The sequence below is a fragment of the Scyliorhinus canicula genome, chromosome 4, assembly GCF_902713615.1.
Source record: "Scyliorhinus canicula chromosome 4, sScyCan1.1, whole genome shotgun sequence".
Classification (NCBI taxonomy): Eukaryota; Metazoa; Chordata; class Chondrichthyes; order Carcharhiniformes; family Scyliorhinidae; genus Scyliorhinus; species Scyliorhinus canicula.
The window spans coordinates 186,833,713-186,852,431 of NC_052149.1; the positions used below are offsets into that span (position 1 = coordinate 186,833,713).

At 42.0% G+C, this 18,719-nt stretch overlaps 1 protein-coding gene across 4 annotated transcripts in view; it reads right to left on the bottom strand.

Annotated features, from left to right (window-relative positions):
• The window catches only part of LOC119965230 (pro-neuregulin-2, membrane-bound isoform-like), an 885,803-nt gene that overhangs the window by 44,132 nt on the left and 822,952 nt on the right, over positions 1 to 18,719 (bottom strand). For all 4 annotated transcript variants that reach the window (XM_038795698.1, XM_038795699.1, XM_038795701.1 and 1 more), the window contains one exon: positions 3,163 to 3,221. In XM_038795698.1, the coding sequence (XP_038651626.1) occupies positions 3,163 to 3,221 (59 nt within the window). The remainder of the gene's footprint in view (positions 1 to 3,162; positions 3,222 to 18,719) is intronic.

The window sequence follows — 18,719 nt, forward strand, 5'->3', positions numbered from 1 at the left end:
TTGGGGGTGTTTGGGGATCGAATTGGGGGGTGTGAGAGATTGGGATGCCATTTAAAAAAGGAGCAAGAGAAGCTTCTCAGTGCAGGGAACGGGGCTAAGTGCAGCCTCGGCCTCGGGTCCACTGCTGAGGATCGGTCATAGAATTAACAAGTTGGTTCACGACAGCCCAGTTTAGCTTAATCTTCCTTACCCATGATCCCTCAAACAATAATATAATAATCTTTATTGTCACAAGTAGGCTTACATTAACACTGGAATGAAATTACTGTGAACAGCCCCGAATCACCACATTCCGGCGCCTGTTCGGGTACATAGAGGGAGAATTCAGAATGACCAAATTGTGGGAGGAAACCGGAACACCCGGAGGAAACCCATGCAAACAAGGGGAGAACGTGCAGACTCTACACAGACAGTGACCCAAGCGGGGAATTGAATCTGGGACCCTGGCGCTGTGAAGCCATAGTGCTGATCACTATGCTACCAAGCTTTGAGTAAAAATACATTTACCACAGAGAGGGCATCTTTAACACTTCTGAAGCTGGAACTGCTTGCATTAGGCCATCTATCAGTCATGTGATGATTCGCTCGCTATAAAACTTCATCCTTTGCAGTTTCTTCTTTAATTAGTCATAATTTGACATCAGAAATGGATAGTGTGTCAGCTAGCATGTCAGCTTGAGTTTCTATCACCAGCACAAGATCTGGAATCTTATCTTCAAGTTCAGTAACACGTGATAATGTATCTGCAAAGATCAAATCTTTTCCTGGAGTATATACCAGACAAAAATCATATCTTCTTAGTCTCATTAGCATTCTTTGCAATCTGGGCGATATCTCATTTTGACTCTTGTGAATTATATGCACAAGCGGCCGTTGATCCTTCTCAATACGGGCGGCACGGTGGCACAGTGGTTAGCACTGCTGCCTCACAGCTCCAGGGACCCGGGTTCAATTCCAGCCTTGGTTGACTGTGAGGAGACTGCACATTTTTCCCGTGTCTGCGTGGGTTTCCTGTGGATTCTCCGGCTTCCTCCCCCAATCCAAAAATGTGCAGATTAGGTGGATTGGCCATGCTAACTTTCCCCTTGGTGTCAAAAAGGTTAGGTCGGGTTACGGGGATGGGGTGGAGGTATGGGCTTAAGCAGGGTGCTGTTTCCAAATGGATAGTTATGCGTGTGAGTGAGGAAAGTTGAGTGAGGCGTCATTGCGAAAATTAGGGGCAATTAGATTAAGACTGAATTATCAAGGATGAGAAATCACTCCATACATAAACTGAGGGAGGGGATCTTGGCAAAAGGGGTAGAGAGAAAAGGAGTTAGAAAGAGAATGCTAGAGGAATGATGGTCGTGCACTTAAATGAAAAGAAGGCATCTGAAGTATAGAAGGATAGAAAGTATGGGCAAGGCCATTATAGGCAGAAAGTAAAACTTGATATAATACTGCAACTAGAATTAAGCCTAGGAAGGAACTAAAATAAAGAACAATTAATAAACTGAAATTGTAAACGCTCAATCACCTTGGAGGCTTTTTTAAAGTTAATATAATCCTGCATCATTTCTTTATTATTGTATCAAAATTTCAACAGCTTTACATTTTCATACTTTATCATATCCTATAGACATTAGTTTTCACCAAGTCCCACCTCATCAACATCAGAAACTTACCTGAAATTATAATCAGCATAGTTTCACAGAATTTAATTATTCAGTCAATGCAAAAAAATCTTTTAGGACAGGAAATGGGTTTGTTTGCATAATAAATGAAATCTGTTAAAAAACGTGGGCCTTTGAATGTTGGCTAACCACTGTTGGCCCCCCTACCCCTCTGTCTTGGATGGAAGCATCCCTCACCCTGGGTGTATTTCTATTTAATTTGCAGAATGAAGCTAGGAAGAATGAAAATGAAATGAAATGAAATGAAAATCGCTTATTGTCACGAGTAGGCTTTCAATGAAGTTACTGTGAAAAGCCCCTAGTCGCCACATTCCGGCGCCTGTCGGGGAGGCTGGTACGGGAATCGAATCGTGCTGCTGGCCTGCTTGGTCTGCTTTAAAAGCCAGCGATTTAGCTGAGTGAGCTAAACCAGCCCCTAGTGAGCTAAACCAGCCCCTGAAGAGTGTGAAGAGAATTGCACCATTAAAACCAGATGAGTTACAAACGGTGAGCTATTCTCAAACATGCTTTAGCGTAAAAGGGTGATTGAAGAGAAACTGCACACAAATCCCATTGACGTGGAAATATTCAATTAGATCATGTTAGATTACTAGTATAAGTGATGCTATATAAATTTTGTTTGCTGATCACTCGTATAGAATAGTCATTTGTCTATTTTTGCAGCACACGTTTAGTCATAATGACATTGAGATATTTATGAAAGAAGTACCATGAAAAATGTTTGGCAAAAATGTAATTCTTTGTTTCCAAATGTCACGGCACAACCATGCAACTGAACTGAGATGACACTTGACCGTCACAGATATTGGCTCCGAGTCCTCACTAACCCCAACTCAAAAAACCTGTTTTCCCAAACAACTTTCAAGGAAGGCAGTACCCAATTCCCATAGCTGTGCCCCTCAAACGGTATTATCATTCAATAGAACTCAGAGTGCTATTGCTTTCTTCAACTTTGACTGGCATTTGTGGTCTTAACAAGGAATCGGACATCACTGCTGATAACTGGTATACCCATTTAGTATACATGATAACCATGTGCTTTATCTGCCCATATAGTCAGCAAAAGGCAATTCCAAGTACAATCTTTGACCAGATTTATTGGAGTTCAAGAAATTCAGATTTCTATGCATCCTGCAGTGTACAGAAATGGAATTCTATAGATATCCTTGGCTGTATCATTTGGTCAAATGAATAATAACTGTTTATAAAAAATAACTAATTTTGTTCTGTCAACCCATGATGCCTCATTTTGATATTTGATTTGAACAAGACGTACTCATATATATCCAGTAAGTGGTACCAACTTTCTAATTGAATTTCCTTATTCTACTCTGATGATATATGGGTTTAATAGTTTCAGGGAGGCTATTAGGGTTTGTGATGTAGGAAAGACAGATAATAGCATCATCAACAGAAAGCAGTAACAGAAAAGCATGCTATGATTCAGCAGTAGCATGCTTCAGTTTAAGAAGAGAAGAAATGGACGTACTGTAGAAACTGGCCATCACGTAGTGTTGGCAGCGATCACCTGTAAATTCATTTGGACACCTGACAAGAGAAACAAAAACCATAGAGAAAGAAACAAGATAGAAAGGATTTAACATTAGAACAGAGCATTCGAGGACACACATCCCAAAACATTGGTGAAACCACTGGGTTACTCCACAGCATAAGAAAAAGTTATCAAAATAAATGCTATTTTTCAAAACCTTGTTGTCTTAACATGCTGCTTCTGTAAAAATCCCCAACTCCAGTGGTGTCACCAAGGATACCTAGAAGTAGTGCAACACTTCCTTACATAACATACTTAGATCAGGTTTATATGTTCTCAAGGGCTCAGTCTCCAAACATCTTTGTCCGAAGAATCCAGGTTGGCATCTGGGGGAGGAAAAGGGGACAAATCACAAAACAAATGTAGGCAAATGCTAGGCCGAAGTTACAAAATAACTTCAATCCCCAGTGGAATCATTTGTGTTATAATGAGAATGCAAAGAAGCTGCTGAAATAGCATGTTCCTGTTACCACCACAGGTGGTTCCACTGAAGGCTGGAACAGTTTATTTCAGTACAAAACAAAATGGAAAAATGGTAACAAGTATATTAAATCATTTTTATTTAAATTCAGTAAAATTAAATAATGAGTAGGTTTGGATGAAAACATATGGGTCATGATTCTGATACTGCATTAAAATAAACACTGATAAAATTGCACTATATACTTCTGAGAACTGCAGTAAAAAGGTAAGAAGAGGCAAAATTATGGAGCTTGAAGTAATTCAAGCTGCTTCGACAAGTCAGCTTGAAAGTTATTATAATTTAATGAATAAATAACCATGCATCATATACTAAACATATAAATAGCATTTGGTAAAGCTGAAAGTTTAATATAACTTTAAGTAGCACAACTCATGGGGCCGTAACTTCCTTGAGTGGTCCATGTAAGCACTTGTCTTACCCGTGTCTGACTCAGGCCGGGAGAGAGTCAAGAAGCGAAGCTCGTCCCCAGCTCATGTGGCAATATGTAAAGGAGTGGAGCAAAGGACAACACCCCCCATTCTTACAGCACTAGCTTTGTAAAAGAGATGAGTTTAAAGGTCCCATTGAAAGAGAGAAGGTGAGTTTCTAAGATAAGTGAATGGGTTGTTGGGGTGGTGGTTTGGACATCGGTGCAGGTGGGGAGTTGGACATAATAATAATAATAATCATTTATTGTCACAAGGAGGCTTCAATGGAATTACTGCGAAAAGCCCCGAGTCGCCACATTCCCGCGCCTGTTCAGGGAGGCCGGTACGGGAATTGAACCCGCGCTGTCATGTTCTGCATTGCAAGCCAGCTGTTTAGCCCACTGTGCTAACATAGAGGATGGGGTGGGAGATTGGACATCAGGGTGTGGAGGGCAAAGACATCAAGGAGTTGGGGAGGTGGGGAAGCTCCAGTAGTACGAAGGGGGTGTTTGAGAGTAGTTTTCTGGGTCGAAGGTTGTTTGGGCCGGCGTGGGATTGAGCTCTGTCGGGCCAGGAATGGGGAATCCCGTGCAGGTGGGGGCCGGGGGTAGTGAATACCCTGGGGGAGGGGGTGCGATGCATAGTTGGAGGGGGGGCGGGGGGGAGTCGGAGTGTGCATGGTGCCACGCACGTGGTGCTCAGTCTGGGTCTTTAAAGTAGTTACGCAGAAGTTAGAAGTGCTTTTTCTTCGAAGTGTAAACAGGCAGTACCGTTTGAAGTTGGTGCTTTAATACGTTTTGTTGGGTGGTTCCCCACACAAGGCAATTATCCAGACAAAATTGGCACCTCTGGACAGTTTCTGGGCAAACCCTTACCTGGAAAATTCCAAGAGAGTTTCCCCAATGCATCTATGGAGTACCCCCCAAATCCAATGCCGGGGAGCCAGGAAGTTACGGGCCATGGTTTTATGCATAAAATTAACACATTTCAAAATACAATTTAGCAAATTAGTTTGGCATGAGGTGCAGCATTTTTGTAATGGTTGCAAAATCATTGTTGTATTTTGGGATAACCAGCACCATATGATTTTTTTTTAAAGGGAATTTTCCCCATTTAAACCATTTGACATGTGTTTCTCACAAGCACAGGACTCTGAATGATGTTTCACCATATTGTGGAGAAATCAGTAGGAACATGGAATCTGGTGGTCAAAAGCATTTCTCTACCTTTCCATGAATTCTGGGGAAAGTTCAGATGGGTGTACTTTTTGTATTTTGGGCGTGATCGAGCAGTCTCGTCGCGCCTGACTCAGAGATGTGGTAAGGCCGTTAAATATGGCGAGATTAGTGATACCCGGAATGTTTGCGAGATCTAACAGGATCCAGATTTACATTTAAGTGAGCCATTAGAGTAATTTAAATATGTTGACACCCGATTCTCCCGAGGGAACGAACCTCCGCACCTGGCAGACCTCACCATGGCACCGTTTAGCGCTGGTATGCACAGGTGGCATTGCCAGGCTGATGGGGCACTGCAAGATGCCAGGCTAGCAGTGCCAAAGTGCCTGAGTGTCAGGTTGGCTGTGCCAGGGATCAGGCCGTGGATGCCCTATCCTTAAGAGGCGGGGTGAGGGGGACTCGCAGACCCGCTAAGAGGTACGTTTGGTTCGTGGGGGAGTCCAGAGGCCACAGTGAGGTATCTGAGGGGGATCGAGAGATCGGTGTGGTATTTGAAAATGGAGCCCACTCTCTTCCTGCACTGATGAAGTGAGGTAAGTGCCAGTTTGGTGGGGTATTCGCGACTAAGGCCAGAAAAAACAACAGAGTCGCCTTTGATAGGGGTGGCCGGTTCTTGAGAAAGACCCCATTATACTTGCCCAAACGGGACTGTGTATTTTGTGCATTAAATTGCGCCCATAGTCTGTATCCAATATATATCTACCGGTATGTTATTTTGTCTTATTATACATTTTGTAAACATTTTAATTTGCTGAAAATCAATTTGGAAATATAATCGAAGTTGATATGTTCCAGACAATATATCTTACAGAATAAGTAAATAGAACATTGATTAAAATTAATGATCATTGATTTAGGCATCTTATAAAATTTATTTTATATTTTACTCATTGACATTCTCATTTTTCTTTAGCTTTTTTGCCTAATTCCTGGTAATTTGCCAATTCCTCCCTTTAGTTTGTTTCCTTGTCCAGCTTCCAATTTAATTAACATATGTTCTCCCAATCTTTTTGAAAAGCTAAAATAAGTGTTCTTTTGGTTAAAAGAAGACATTATAGCGTCAGTTCAATTCTGTACACTGATGAAATAAAATCATCAGTTACATTTGAAGAGGAGGAGGAGGGAGTGAACAATGCAGTCTGGTTTTGTAAACAGAGCCTGTGAAGGTTTTCAAGGAACCAATTTACACTGACACTAGTCCTCTAAGATCATCTAACGGGTACCAAATTTAACAAAATTAATCACAGAATAGAATCCGCACAGTGCAGAAGGAGGCCATATGCCCCATTAAGTCTGTACCAACCCTCTGAAAGACCACTCAACCTAGGCCCACTCTCCCACCCAATCCCAGTAACTTAATCTGCACATCCTGTGGCAGTAAGGGGCAAGTTAGCATGGCCAATCCGCCTAATCTGCACATATTTAGTCTGTGGGAGGAAACCGGAGTACCCGGAGGAAACCCACGTAGACATGGGGAGAACGTGCAAATCTACACAGTCCACAAGGCTAGAATCAAACCTGGTGCATTTGAGGCAGTAGCGTTAACCACTGTGCCACCATGTCGCCCTTTACTGTTTTGCTCTACAGCTTTACTTCTATAACATTATAAGGATTTTACATGGATCTTATTAGTTAAAGAACGTGTTCAAAAAAGGCAGGAAGCATAAACATGGCAAGTAGTTAGTTTTACATCAATGATGGGGAAGCTTGTAGAAACAATAATTGTAGAGAAAATTAACTGTTGGACATGGACTAATAAATAAGAGCCAGCCAAATTTGTTAAGGGCATGTTTAACTACTTGATGAGGTAACAGAGAGGGTGGATGATGCAGTTGTTATTGCTTTTTATGGACTTTTAAAAGCCATTTGATAAAGTGCCACATATTAGGCTTGTTCGCAAAATTGAAGCCCATGGGATAGATAACAGAGATGTTGTGAATTCTATGTTTACACAGTTGGAGATGTTTCTCCAGGGTTCGGGGTCACTGGTGATTTTGGTTTGACTAATGACTTGCACTTGGGGATACCAGGCACAATTTTGAAATTTGCACAGAGCTTGGAAATTCAGTAAACAGTGAAGATGTTCATAGTAATCTTCAATTACACAAGGATGGGTTGATGGGTTGAAGAGAGAACTGTGAGGAATTACATGTTTGTATGACGAATGAGAGGCAAACATGATAAATGGTGCAATTTTAAACAGGGCGCTAGAAGGGAAAGATCTAGGATTGTTTCTCTCTGTGGGAGATGGTGGTGTAGTTCTAATATCACTGGACTAGTTATCCAGCGGTCCAGCCTAATGTTCTGGGGACATGGATTCAAATCCCACCACATCAGCCAGTGAATTTTAAATTCAATTAATGAATCAGGAATAAAGCTAGTCTAAGTAATGCTGACCATAAAGCTATGATGGATTGTTGTAAGAACCCACCTTTAGGGAAGGAAATTTGCCATCCTTATCTGGTCTGACCTACATGTGACTCAGACTCACAGCCACTTCCCTCAGAAATGACTGAGCAAGCCACTTGGTTTAAGAGCAATCAGGCATGGGCAATGGAAGTTGACCATACCAGATACTCCCACATTCCATGAAAGAAGTTGGCAGGACAGGTTAACAAAGTAGGGGTCCTGTGCTTTGTAAATAGGGGCATAAAGTAGAAAAGCCAGGAAAAATGATGGTAAGACGTACATAAAACATAGGTTTGGCCCCAGCTGAAGTATGGTGTCCAATTCAGGTGTTTAGGAAGAATGTGTAGAGGTTATTGTTGATTTTCTAGAAGGGTAGTATAATTGAAGGATAGTAGTCACATGGACAGACTGGACAAGCTGGGACTGTTCTCCTTAGAGCAGAAAAGAATATTTGATAGAGAAGTTTAAACTCAAAGGGTTTAGATAGAACAAGTAAAGAGAAACTGGCAGAATTTTATAGAGATGGCAGAAGTCCTGACGCCAGAGCTGAAAGTGGGAGGTGACCTGCTTTGGTGGATGATGACATATTGCTCCAAGAGCTGCAAGAGAGGGCTGACATGTACAGCAGTGCCACCACCAGAAGTGACCATTGCTGAGGCTGCAGCTACAATATTTTGGTGCTTCAATGGATGGGCTATCTCAAAGACAGGTAGGTATTGAAGTTAGGAGTGACCGAAGGAACAGGGGGAAGGGAGAGGGATGGGTTCAGAACCGGGAGTACTATTGCCACAATTGTGGTGGTGGGTCTTTCCATGGGTCATCGAGGATCTATGAAGGAGTCCGCATGGAGGCTGCCACATTGTAGAGAGCAGTGTCCCCACATGGTAGTGGGCACTCAAAACAAGACCACAATGGCTGTAGTCGTGTGATGTGGCCCTTAATTCGCCATTTCAGTGGTTCAATTGGCCCCAGTTGGCATCCGAGCCACCAACTTTCATGCCATTGGTAAAATGGCACAGCACAGGAAGATCCCACACTTGACACTTCCCGGTGTCATTTTACCAGCCTTCGCGCTTCCCAGTACACCCCTGAGGTTTCCAATAGCTTAAGTGCCCAATAGCCAAAGGGAGAGATTCAAGGTAGTTGACAAAAGAACCGGATGACATGAGGAAAAATCTTTTAACGCAACATGTGGTTAGGGTTTTAAAATCACCACCTGACAGATTCAAAAGGGAGTTTGCGAAATATTTGAAGGAGAAACTATTACAGGGATATAGCAGGGAGTGAGAACAGTTGGATTCCTCTTAAAAACAGCTGTGCCAATGGCCACCTTCCATGCCGTACTACGATGGCTAGTTATATTCTGCTATGAATAATTAAATATAATTGTACCGCTGTTGAGAGGAGTTGGCAAATTTCTTCTGCCTTATGCTGGTCAACAATGTGGCAGTAGCAGTGTAACAAGTCAGGAGAAAAACAATCCTTCAATGTAAATCAACTTGTGAGACTGCAGTTCAACTATCACTAAACTATACATTCAAATTTATTTTAAATGTAATCTGATGTGAAAGTGACACTCAGGAATCTGATTGGCAATCAAAAACAAGTGTTATGAGATACCTCTTACAGGTAAACTTACACCATTTGGGCTTTGCACCAGGTATAGTGTAATTTTAGAAGAAGTCTCATTCCAAGTTAAGTTCCTTTCAGATTTATGATATTTTGCTTAAGTGCACATGTTTATTATGAAAAATCACCTCTGCACCTGAAATATTAAACAATAGATTTCTCCACAATACCAGAATACTTGACAGAGGACTGTGTGTGTAAACTATTGGAAATCACTGCTTTGAAAACATAAAATTATTTCATATTTGGAGTACAGTAGAGCCAAAATTTTGAAATTCTTCCTTTTAATTTTAAAAACTTTGAATTAAAAAAAAAAAAAATCATTTATTTAGAATAGTCAGCACAAATTTTGCTGTTCATTTGCTTGCCTTTCTTTTTCCACCATTCATGCAGAAGATCAGAAAAGTAGTGGGACTATGAAGTATATAGTCACAGTAAAAATTGCTAAAAGTAAAATTGCTGTGGGCCAAATCATTATATATGTGATTGGAATATATGATTGGATCATGCAGAGTGATGGGATCAGAGGTGAATGCAGCCAATTGAGGTTGATCCTGCTTGTTCCTGACATCAACATGGTGTAACACCTCAAAAAAACATCAAATGCAAGAAAACTGCTGATGAACAAATGTGATAACCAGGAGAAAGGGAATTTAATCTTCAGAAACAATATGATGCTTTGCATGGATCAATAATATGAGAATTGAAGCATATGAAGCTCTTGAACATTATTGAGTATTGAACATTATGGAGTGACCAATGTGGAAGTATAATTTATGATAAAAGATCATCTCAAAAGTTGCTGAGGTGACTGGACAAATTTAATGGCCCGACTTTTCCTAAGGAGCGGCAATCAATAATATTTGCCACATTAAATGCTATTAATAAGGCAGTTTAAATTTTCTTTAAAAGTCTTTGTTCAGATGGTTGGAACTGCAGCATGTGAATTAAGCCACTCTGTCACAAAAGGAGAAATGTGCTTTTGTCTCTCTGATTTACCACGTGGCAAATTCCTAATCTCAGCCATCTCATGATGCAAGGTGTCAGCAGAATGTTGCAATTTACCACAGGAGGTTAAAGAAAATTAATGGGCTGGTCATCACACCGTACTCTCACAAATCTGCTATAGGCTGGTTAAAAGGTATTAGATGAACCTCGAACAGTTCTCTAGCTCATCCATCCAGATAATGAATGATGCATTCAAAAGGAATCCAGGGGAATATATTTACAACAAGCCTGAAAAATAACTTTCTCAGATAGGGGGCGGCATTCTCCCCTACCCGGCGGGGTGGGGTTCCTGGCGTAGGGAAGTGGCGCCAACCACTCCGGGGTCGGGCCTCCCCAAAGATACGGAATTCTCCGCACCTTTGGGGAGGCCCGCGCCGGAGCGGTTGGCACCATGCCGACTGGCGCCAAAACTGGCACCAGCGGCCTTTCAGGCCCACAGCATGGCGCCGAGCTGGCCGAAAGGCCTTCGCCGGTTCGCGCATGCGCCGGTGGTGACGTCTGTGGCAGCTGCCGCAGACGTCACCACCGACGCATGCATGCTGGGGGATTCCCTTCTGCCTCCGCCGTGGCGGAGGCCGTGGCGGCGGCGGAGGAGGAGAAAGAGTGCTCCCACGGCACTGGCCCGCCCAGCGATCGGTGGGCCCCGATCGCGGGCCTGGCCACCGTGGGGGCACCGCCCGGGGTCCGATCGCCTCGCGCCCCCCCCCCCCCCCAGGACCCCGGCCGTGCCACTGATCCCGCCGCCACCAGAGGTGGTTCAAACCTCGGTGGCAGGAGAGGCCTCCCAGCGGCGGGACTTCGGCCCATCTGGGCCGGAGAATCACCGCAGGGGCCTCGCCGATCGGCGCGGACGTCACGCCGATCGGCGGGGCGTGATTCCCGCCCCCGCCAATTCCCGGGTGGCAGAGAATCAAAGCAAAATTCCGGGGCAGGATTGGCGGGGCCTGAGAATTGCCAGGACAGGCCGCCCCGACGCTGGTCCACCGATTCTCCGGAGAGTGGAGAATCGGCGGCATTGGCGCCGGCACCGTGCCGGTCGGGGGCCGCTCTATGAGGCCCACCTGGCGATTCTTGGCCCGAGATGGGCCAAGCGGCCACGCAAAAAAATCCAAGTCCTGCCGTCGCCGTTCGCACCTGCTCTTACCCGATGGGACCTTGGCGTGGATGCATCCGGGGGCAGACTGGTTGGGGGAGGGGGTCCAACCCTGGGGGGGGGGGGCTCTGCTTGGTGGACTGGCCTCTCGGGGTGGGGTCCTCTTTTGTTCCGCGCCAGCCCCTTTAGCCCTAAGCCATGTTGTGTCGGGGCCGGCGCGGAGAAGGGAGCCATTGCGCATGCGCGCATTGGTGCCGGTCCCATTGCACATGCGCAGATCCGCAGCACCAATCTGATACCGGGGATCAGCAGCTGGAGCAGCATGGGTCGCTCCAGTGCCATGCTGGCCCCCTGTGGGGGTCAGAATTGCTGCTCCTGAGCGCATATTGACGCCATCGAGAAACGCGACGGCGTTTACGATGGCGTCAACACTTAGCCTCACGATCAGAGAATCCCGCTCCCAATCCCTGATATAAATTTTTTGTTGAGGAATTGGCTGCATTTAATTGAAATTCTAGACTGCAATAAACTGATTAGCTACATTTCAGAATCAATTGGTGACAGAGTATAATGTCACAACCTGCCTGTTTATTAGATTAAACTGTCTGATCAATAGCGAGAGGCGTTGTGGAAGTTTCTTGTATTTGAGTCTAGTCCTAGTTTTAACTATGGTACTATTTGAGGACAGGGCAGAATTTAAAGAAAATCTGTGCATCAGTCATATTAATGCAAATTTACCTCTGTGACATTCACCTTTGCAAGACTTGGGTTAAATCTTATTGGAAAGTTTAATTAATGTTTTTTACAGTGCATGTCTTCCCAGATCAGCTCTTCCAGTTGATTAATTAAATAGGCTGATTAATGAATCAAGCTGGTTGCGAGACTGCCTAGTGGGGTAAATCTATGAAGCTTCGCTGCAAAGGCGAACACACCAATAATGCATGTGAGGCAAGAGCTCTGCTTTGCTCGTAGTCAGCACGGGCTGTAACGTTTTCTTTTTGCCTGAACTTAAATGAATTTCCCTTTGAAATTAATTAACTAACAATAACTAAATGATTTTAAGACACACTACTCTATGGTGTAAAGTGTTACACAACATGTGTCCAGTCACTCAGCAGGTCAGAGATGAAAAAGTAACATAGAGAAAGATGGCATGCTTGGTTGTCATGGTGTTTGTTCTGTCATTCTCCCCAGATCAGACCCAGACACCTATTTTCTTTGTAGTCCACCTTTGAAAAACAGTGCGTGTTAGTTGCACAGCACGAGAACACTTAAGGCCCATTAACGCTCATTAAATAATGTACACAAATTCAGATTACACAATCACATCTTTTCTATGAAATATTAACAGTTTATTTTTTCAAAGGCCCCATCACACAACACCTTTTGGTTTTCGTACTGAGGTGTTAAAAAAATGAGTTTCCAGCAAGTAGGCAAAGTTTTCAGACCAATGTCAGGTAACTAGTTTTTCTCTGCCTTAATTAATTTTCAATGCGATGACTTGCATTAAAGAAATTCATAAGCATGGTTCTATCCATAATAGGTAACTTCATTTTGTTTTCTTGTAGACTACCATGTAATAGCAATGGCTTTACATTACAATATTTTCAGTACTTAGTTAAATGTTTTTGTTACGCTTGACGGAACTTGCTTTTATAATGTAGGGTCAATCTCAGCAAAGAGATCACATTTACATCACAATTGTACAGCCAGCTTCCCTGTAAACTGGAAGCAAAGTCTTTTTTTTTTTAACCTGCATTGATATAAAATTGATCAATGTCATTGTGTGAAACACCGGCATCATGACATCAGCAATAAGCTATATCTTCATTCCATATGGAACTACATAGTTGGTGACGTTGTGACATTGTTTGTGATGTCTTGTGGGACTGTACTGCTAACAGCCGGAGTGCTAGTTCCAGGTAGACCGAGTGTCTTTGGGAGGATTTAGTTAAGAAACATGACTTCTTTTTGCCAGTCTGAAGAAGTCTGGCACATTTATCTTTCGATCGTTGTTGGTCACGTGAGACCCACGTGGCACAGAAATAAGGTGAAAACAGGAATTCCCACAAATTCCAAATGTAGGAATTCCTACATTTAACAGGTTGTTTGACTTGATGGCCAATAGCAACAGAATTTGGTGGCTGAAATGTACAGAACTTTGCAGCAGAGGACCGGATTTCCAACCAGGCCTGAGTTTAAATCCTGCTCTTGGGAATCATTCAAAGGGCAAGCTTTATCAGCTCTCTACCAGATTATTGGATGGAGAGCCTTTGAGGGGTTAGTATTTCACCTCTGGGATAAAAAGATTAGTCCTCACCCCACAAAAGCGATATACCTCCTTCTTTCATATATTTGCAGAATAAGCTTCTCGGGTCTGGTGATACTGCTTCACTGGATGAAGGACAAATAATGCTGCAGGCAGCAATAGTAATTTACAGAGGAGGGGTGGGGGGAGGAGGCAGTGGGAAGGAGAGACAGAGCAATATGACAAAACACGTGTAAATTAGAAGGTGTTTAATGGTATATTATCTCCAGTCATTTTATCAGCCTATAAAACTTTGTGGAACTATGGGAACATCCTTTAACAAGATTATCATAAAGTAATCAAGAAGCATCATAAATTATATTAACTCTCCCGTGGTCAGATAAACCCAAATCTACTAATGCCTCTATGTGCTGGTACTCATTTTGATAGCAACTCATGTGTCTGTAAAGCCAGAGGTCTTTCGCAGCTGTGGAGGCAAGCAATGCACCATAGATCAATTTCTGTGATGTCTCTACAGCCGAGGTCAAAAAAGCCTGTTGACCTGGCAATATCAACACCAAAATACCCATGCAAAAGGGGTTAAGTAACAAAACGGTAATGCATTGTCAGTTTACCAATGTTTCTTTAAAAGTATTGCAATTAACTATAAAACTGAAAACTTTCTTTCTCAACTATGTGAACGGAGAAGCCCATTTTTGACCAATCCAATTGCTAAAAGTTAAATTTGACATTCCTAATTGACCTATATGAACCCAGCTATTAGACGATGAATTTTATCATTTAACATTGAATCTTAATCGTTCTATGGAAATAAGAAAATGGAGCATTTGTCCCAAAGACATGAAACATTCCGTTTAGCCATGACTGCAAAAACACAAGTATTTGGTGTCAAATACAATGAGCAGCTGTCTTGCTGAGTGCTTTTACTAATGGATGCATCATTATACACTTAATAAACGGGTTCAAATATATTTAATCACATCAGAGGAGAACGTTGCTTCACGACTGTGGACCTAAAAATTAGTAACCATTAGTTTTCAAGATCCTTAACAGCTCAAGGAGGGGGTAGCTCGTTCTCACAACAGGACAGTTCTAATGCTGAAGGCTGAAAGAGCATATAATTGAGGTTAATCATTCATCAGACTCTTAGGTGATGTAAAAAAACATTGATGGTGTTTTACAAAGCTTCAAATATGGGAAAATTATTATTGTTGGAACAAGTAACTGATAAATATGCACAAGTCCCTTGAAAGCATAATTTCTTATGAGAGACGAACAGTTCTGGAAGTCACATGCTTTCATTAAATGTCATACAGTGAAGATAAAAATACAGTGTTAGAGCAATTGTTAAAATATTTCTAGTTTTGTCAACTATTTTGAGCATAATCCCATTGTGTCACTGCAGTGAGCAGTTCATGTTATTGAGCAAAAGTGGAAGCAAGTAAGTTTTTCATTGTAACATGAGATGTTCCCTTCCTGTGTAACCTTCTGTTTGAAGAATGGAAGATCCTGAAGGGTCTTTCTTGACAGGGTGGATATGGAGAGGATGATTCCTCTTGCGGGAGAATCTAGAACTAGAGGTCACTGCTTAAAAATAAGGAGTCACCGGCTTAAAATAAGATGCGATGAGATTTGCTCATGAGGGTCATGAGCCTTTGGTAATCTCTTCCTGAAAAGGAAGTGGAAACAGAGTCTTTGAGTAATTTTAAAGGAGAGGTGGATAGATTCTTGATAAGCAAAGGGTGATAGGTTATCGGGAATAGGTGGAGTGCAGATTTGAGGTTACTGTCAGATCAGCATGACCTTATTCAGCTCGATGGGCTAAATGACCTACTCCTGCTTCTTGTTCGTATGTTTGAATAGAACATATTAAGGGAGACAGAAAGAGAAATGGGGAAGGCACTTCATTCGAGGGCCTTCAAGCTGCACTGTCTCTGGGAAAGTATTGAGAGTCCAACACTGACATAAATAGAACTTTAGTCCAAGCAGCAAAAGTTCCATTAGACCATTATTTAGGGAGTCAGAACTGACCACATTAAAAAAGTGACATTTACATCCAGGTTATTTTACTGGGAGAAAATCAGAGACCCCACTGAAATAGAGATTGAACTTAAAAGCCTTTGGCGCATTTCTCTCAAAGTCTTTTCTTCTTTTAACTTAAATTTTCAAATATGGTATCACAAATTGGCATCTATCAATTAACATCAAGATTGACATCACCAGAAACAGATCTATGGATATAAATTATACAAAACATGTACGGATTATATAATGTCATTGTTCTGTGACTGTGGGTCAGGCAAAAACTTTCCATATTATGCAGAGGGAATACAGAATCATAACACTGTTTTTAAATGACTGAAAGCAAGAAAATTGTATAAATATAAGTTCAATAGAACTAGGAAAAGACTAAAAGAAGCAAACTATCCATCCAATGCTGCACCATTAATGAAACTCTCATTTTCCATGGATGGAGTCAGTATAAGGCCCATCATTCATTCCCCACACCCACCACCTGCTATTATGCAGTAACCATCTGCACATCATCTGAGGCATGGATGCCTCTATTATTTCTGAATCTTATTTCTCATCATTACCCCCTTTTGTCACTCCATTACCACTCCTGTTATTAATCGTCTTTTTCCTCCAATTAATTTCATACACATTATCCCAGGCTTTGTTTTTCCTTTTCAATTGTTGAAACACCTCTCCATTCTAATCAGAGGTCATTGGCCTGAAACATTTCCCTGGATTTTACAGGCCTTTGGCAGTGGATGAACTCCTGTGAATTGCGTGCAAACTGCAATTTTACCTGTGGCTTGGGCAATGTCAGTGGCCTTCCCGCCCTTGAGCCAATTGAGACCCTTAAGTGCCAAATGAATTGCCATTTCAGGACCTCATTCTGCCACTGCTGGAACTTAACCAGCAGCAGTAGAGGCCGCCAAGCATCCAGTCAGGCAGCTTACGCTGTACAGGCTGGTGGTGGGCAAGTGGGAGGCACCTCCTTCCTTACCAAGCCAATTCCAGTCCGCCGCCACCTCGTTATTCCCTTCTCTCTTTTGTACCAGTAATAACCCCCTCCCACCCTCCCTCCAACATTTATCTTTTATTTGAGTTCTTCAGCATTGGGGGCTTTTGTGGTCCCAACAATGACCACCACTCCCTGTGGCGCTATTAGAACCAGAATGCTCACAGCCAGTTGAGTGGTCAGCAGCTCGCTGAGGTGCAACAGCCTGACTAGATGGGGATGGAAAGTTTGCCTTCAACCAATTAATGCCCCTCTAAGAGTTAGATTTCTATAGAATAACCACCGGAGTAGGGTTGGTATTCCCACTGAATTTTTCGGTGGAAGACGGTGATCACGCCGTCCGTTAATTCCAACACATTAAGCCTAATTTGCCCTCTCCGTTACCAGATCTGCTGAGTGTCTTCTGCATTTCCTGCTTTTGGTTCAGATTTCAACATCAGAAGTATTTTGCGTTTTTGTTGCACTTTTAAAAAATCCTATCTAATCTGTGTATTAGATTCAATATTTTGCACTTTAAAAAATTATTCCGATGTATAATTCATTTGTTTCCCTACCAACTACCTTAATGTTTTCCTCATCTCCCCTGATTCATTGTAGAATACAGAGTGGATATCGCCTCGAAAGCCCTGAGGTGATTTAATGTTGAGGTTCACCCTAGCCATCACAATTGCGGTCTTTCTCCCAACGTCTAAACCCTCTCACACATACACAAGCACACATTTTAAACAAAGGTGTGCCCATTTTGATGGGGAAAGTGGATCCTGATCAATTAAATTCTTATCCAGGTAACCAAGGTCATAGGTTAATTGTAGCCACTATTGCAGTCCTCATAAATCGCTACAATTAATAATGTTGCAATTGCTTGAAATCTCTCTTTCCCACAAGGTTGAAACGATGTGAGGATATTGACAAAAATAAAACATTGCAAAATCATCCCAATAAATAAAAGCAGTACGGAAAATTCGGATCAGCTGCTCCATAAAAGATTTTGAAAACCAGTCACTGGTACAAAAAACAGTCACTAATAAAAATGTCCCAAATGTAGTTAATTCATTTGTACTCTGAAACTTTACAGCCATAGGATTAGAGAGGTATGATCTTTCATCCTTGTGTAAATGCCAGAACCACACAGAGGCAATGATTTGGATTGGTAAAATGCACTGTGGGGAATTTAGCTTAGGACTAAAAATATTAAACTGATGCAAGGTAAATTGTGTTGGTGAGAGAACTGTTCGGGCATACAAATGAATTAACCTATTTGAGAAAAATTTCACAAACAATATGTTACCAGAAATCACTTCACCATGTCAGATAAGAAATGCTTTCAGTTGGGTTTGTACAGAATGATTTGTTAACAAGAGCCTCCGAACAACTATATTTCAAAGTGAAAGATTTAACAAGAAATAAGGAACAGCATGTCTTTTTTTTCTTGTAAAGGGATAAATAATTACGTAGCAGGAATATACCTATTGAACATGGCAGCTTAGGGCTTCAAATCCCAACAGGCATCAACTGTATTATCTGATTTGTTGGACTCATTCCATCTTCCTGGACAATAAACTGGAAGGAGTGAGTTATTTCTAGTTTCAATTTATATCCTGTTACTTGAACGTTCCTTCCAACATTTAGCCCAAATCAGAAATGCCACACTGCACACTGTTAGGGTCCGCATACCCTCTGCATGATACAATAATAAGTATATTTATGTATATTTCTATGTAGATATCTAGCAATGAGTACTGAAGGTACCTTTCTGTAATGTTCTTAAAGGCGGTTTCATTTTTAATATCCAAGGCATGGATAGTTTTCAGATATTTATTTCATTTAACCCAAACACAATATCAAAGAATCCTATTTCAAGTTATGTTTTTAGCCTATCAGCTACATAATAGAATACAATTTTGAAAATTGTTCCCGAGACCCATTTTT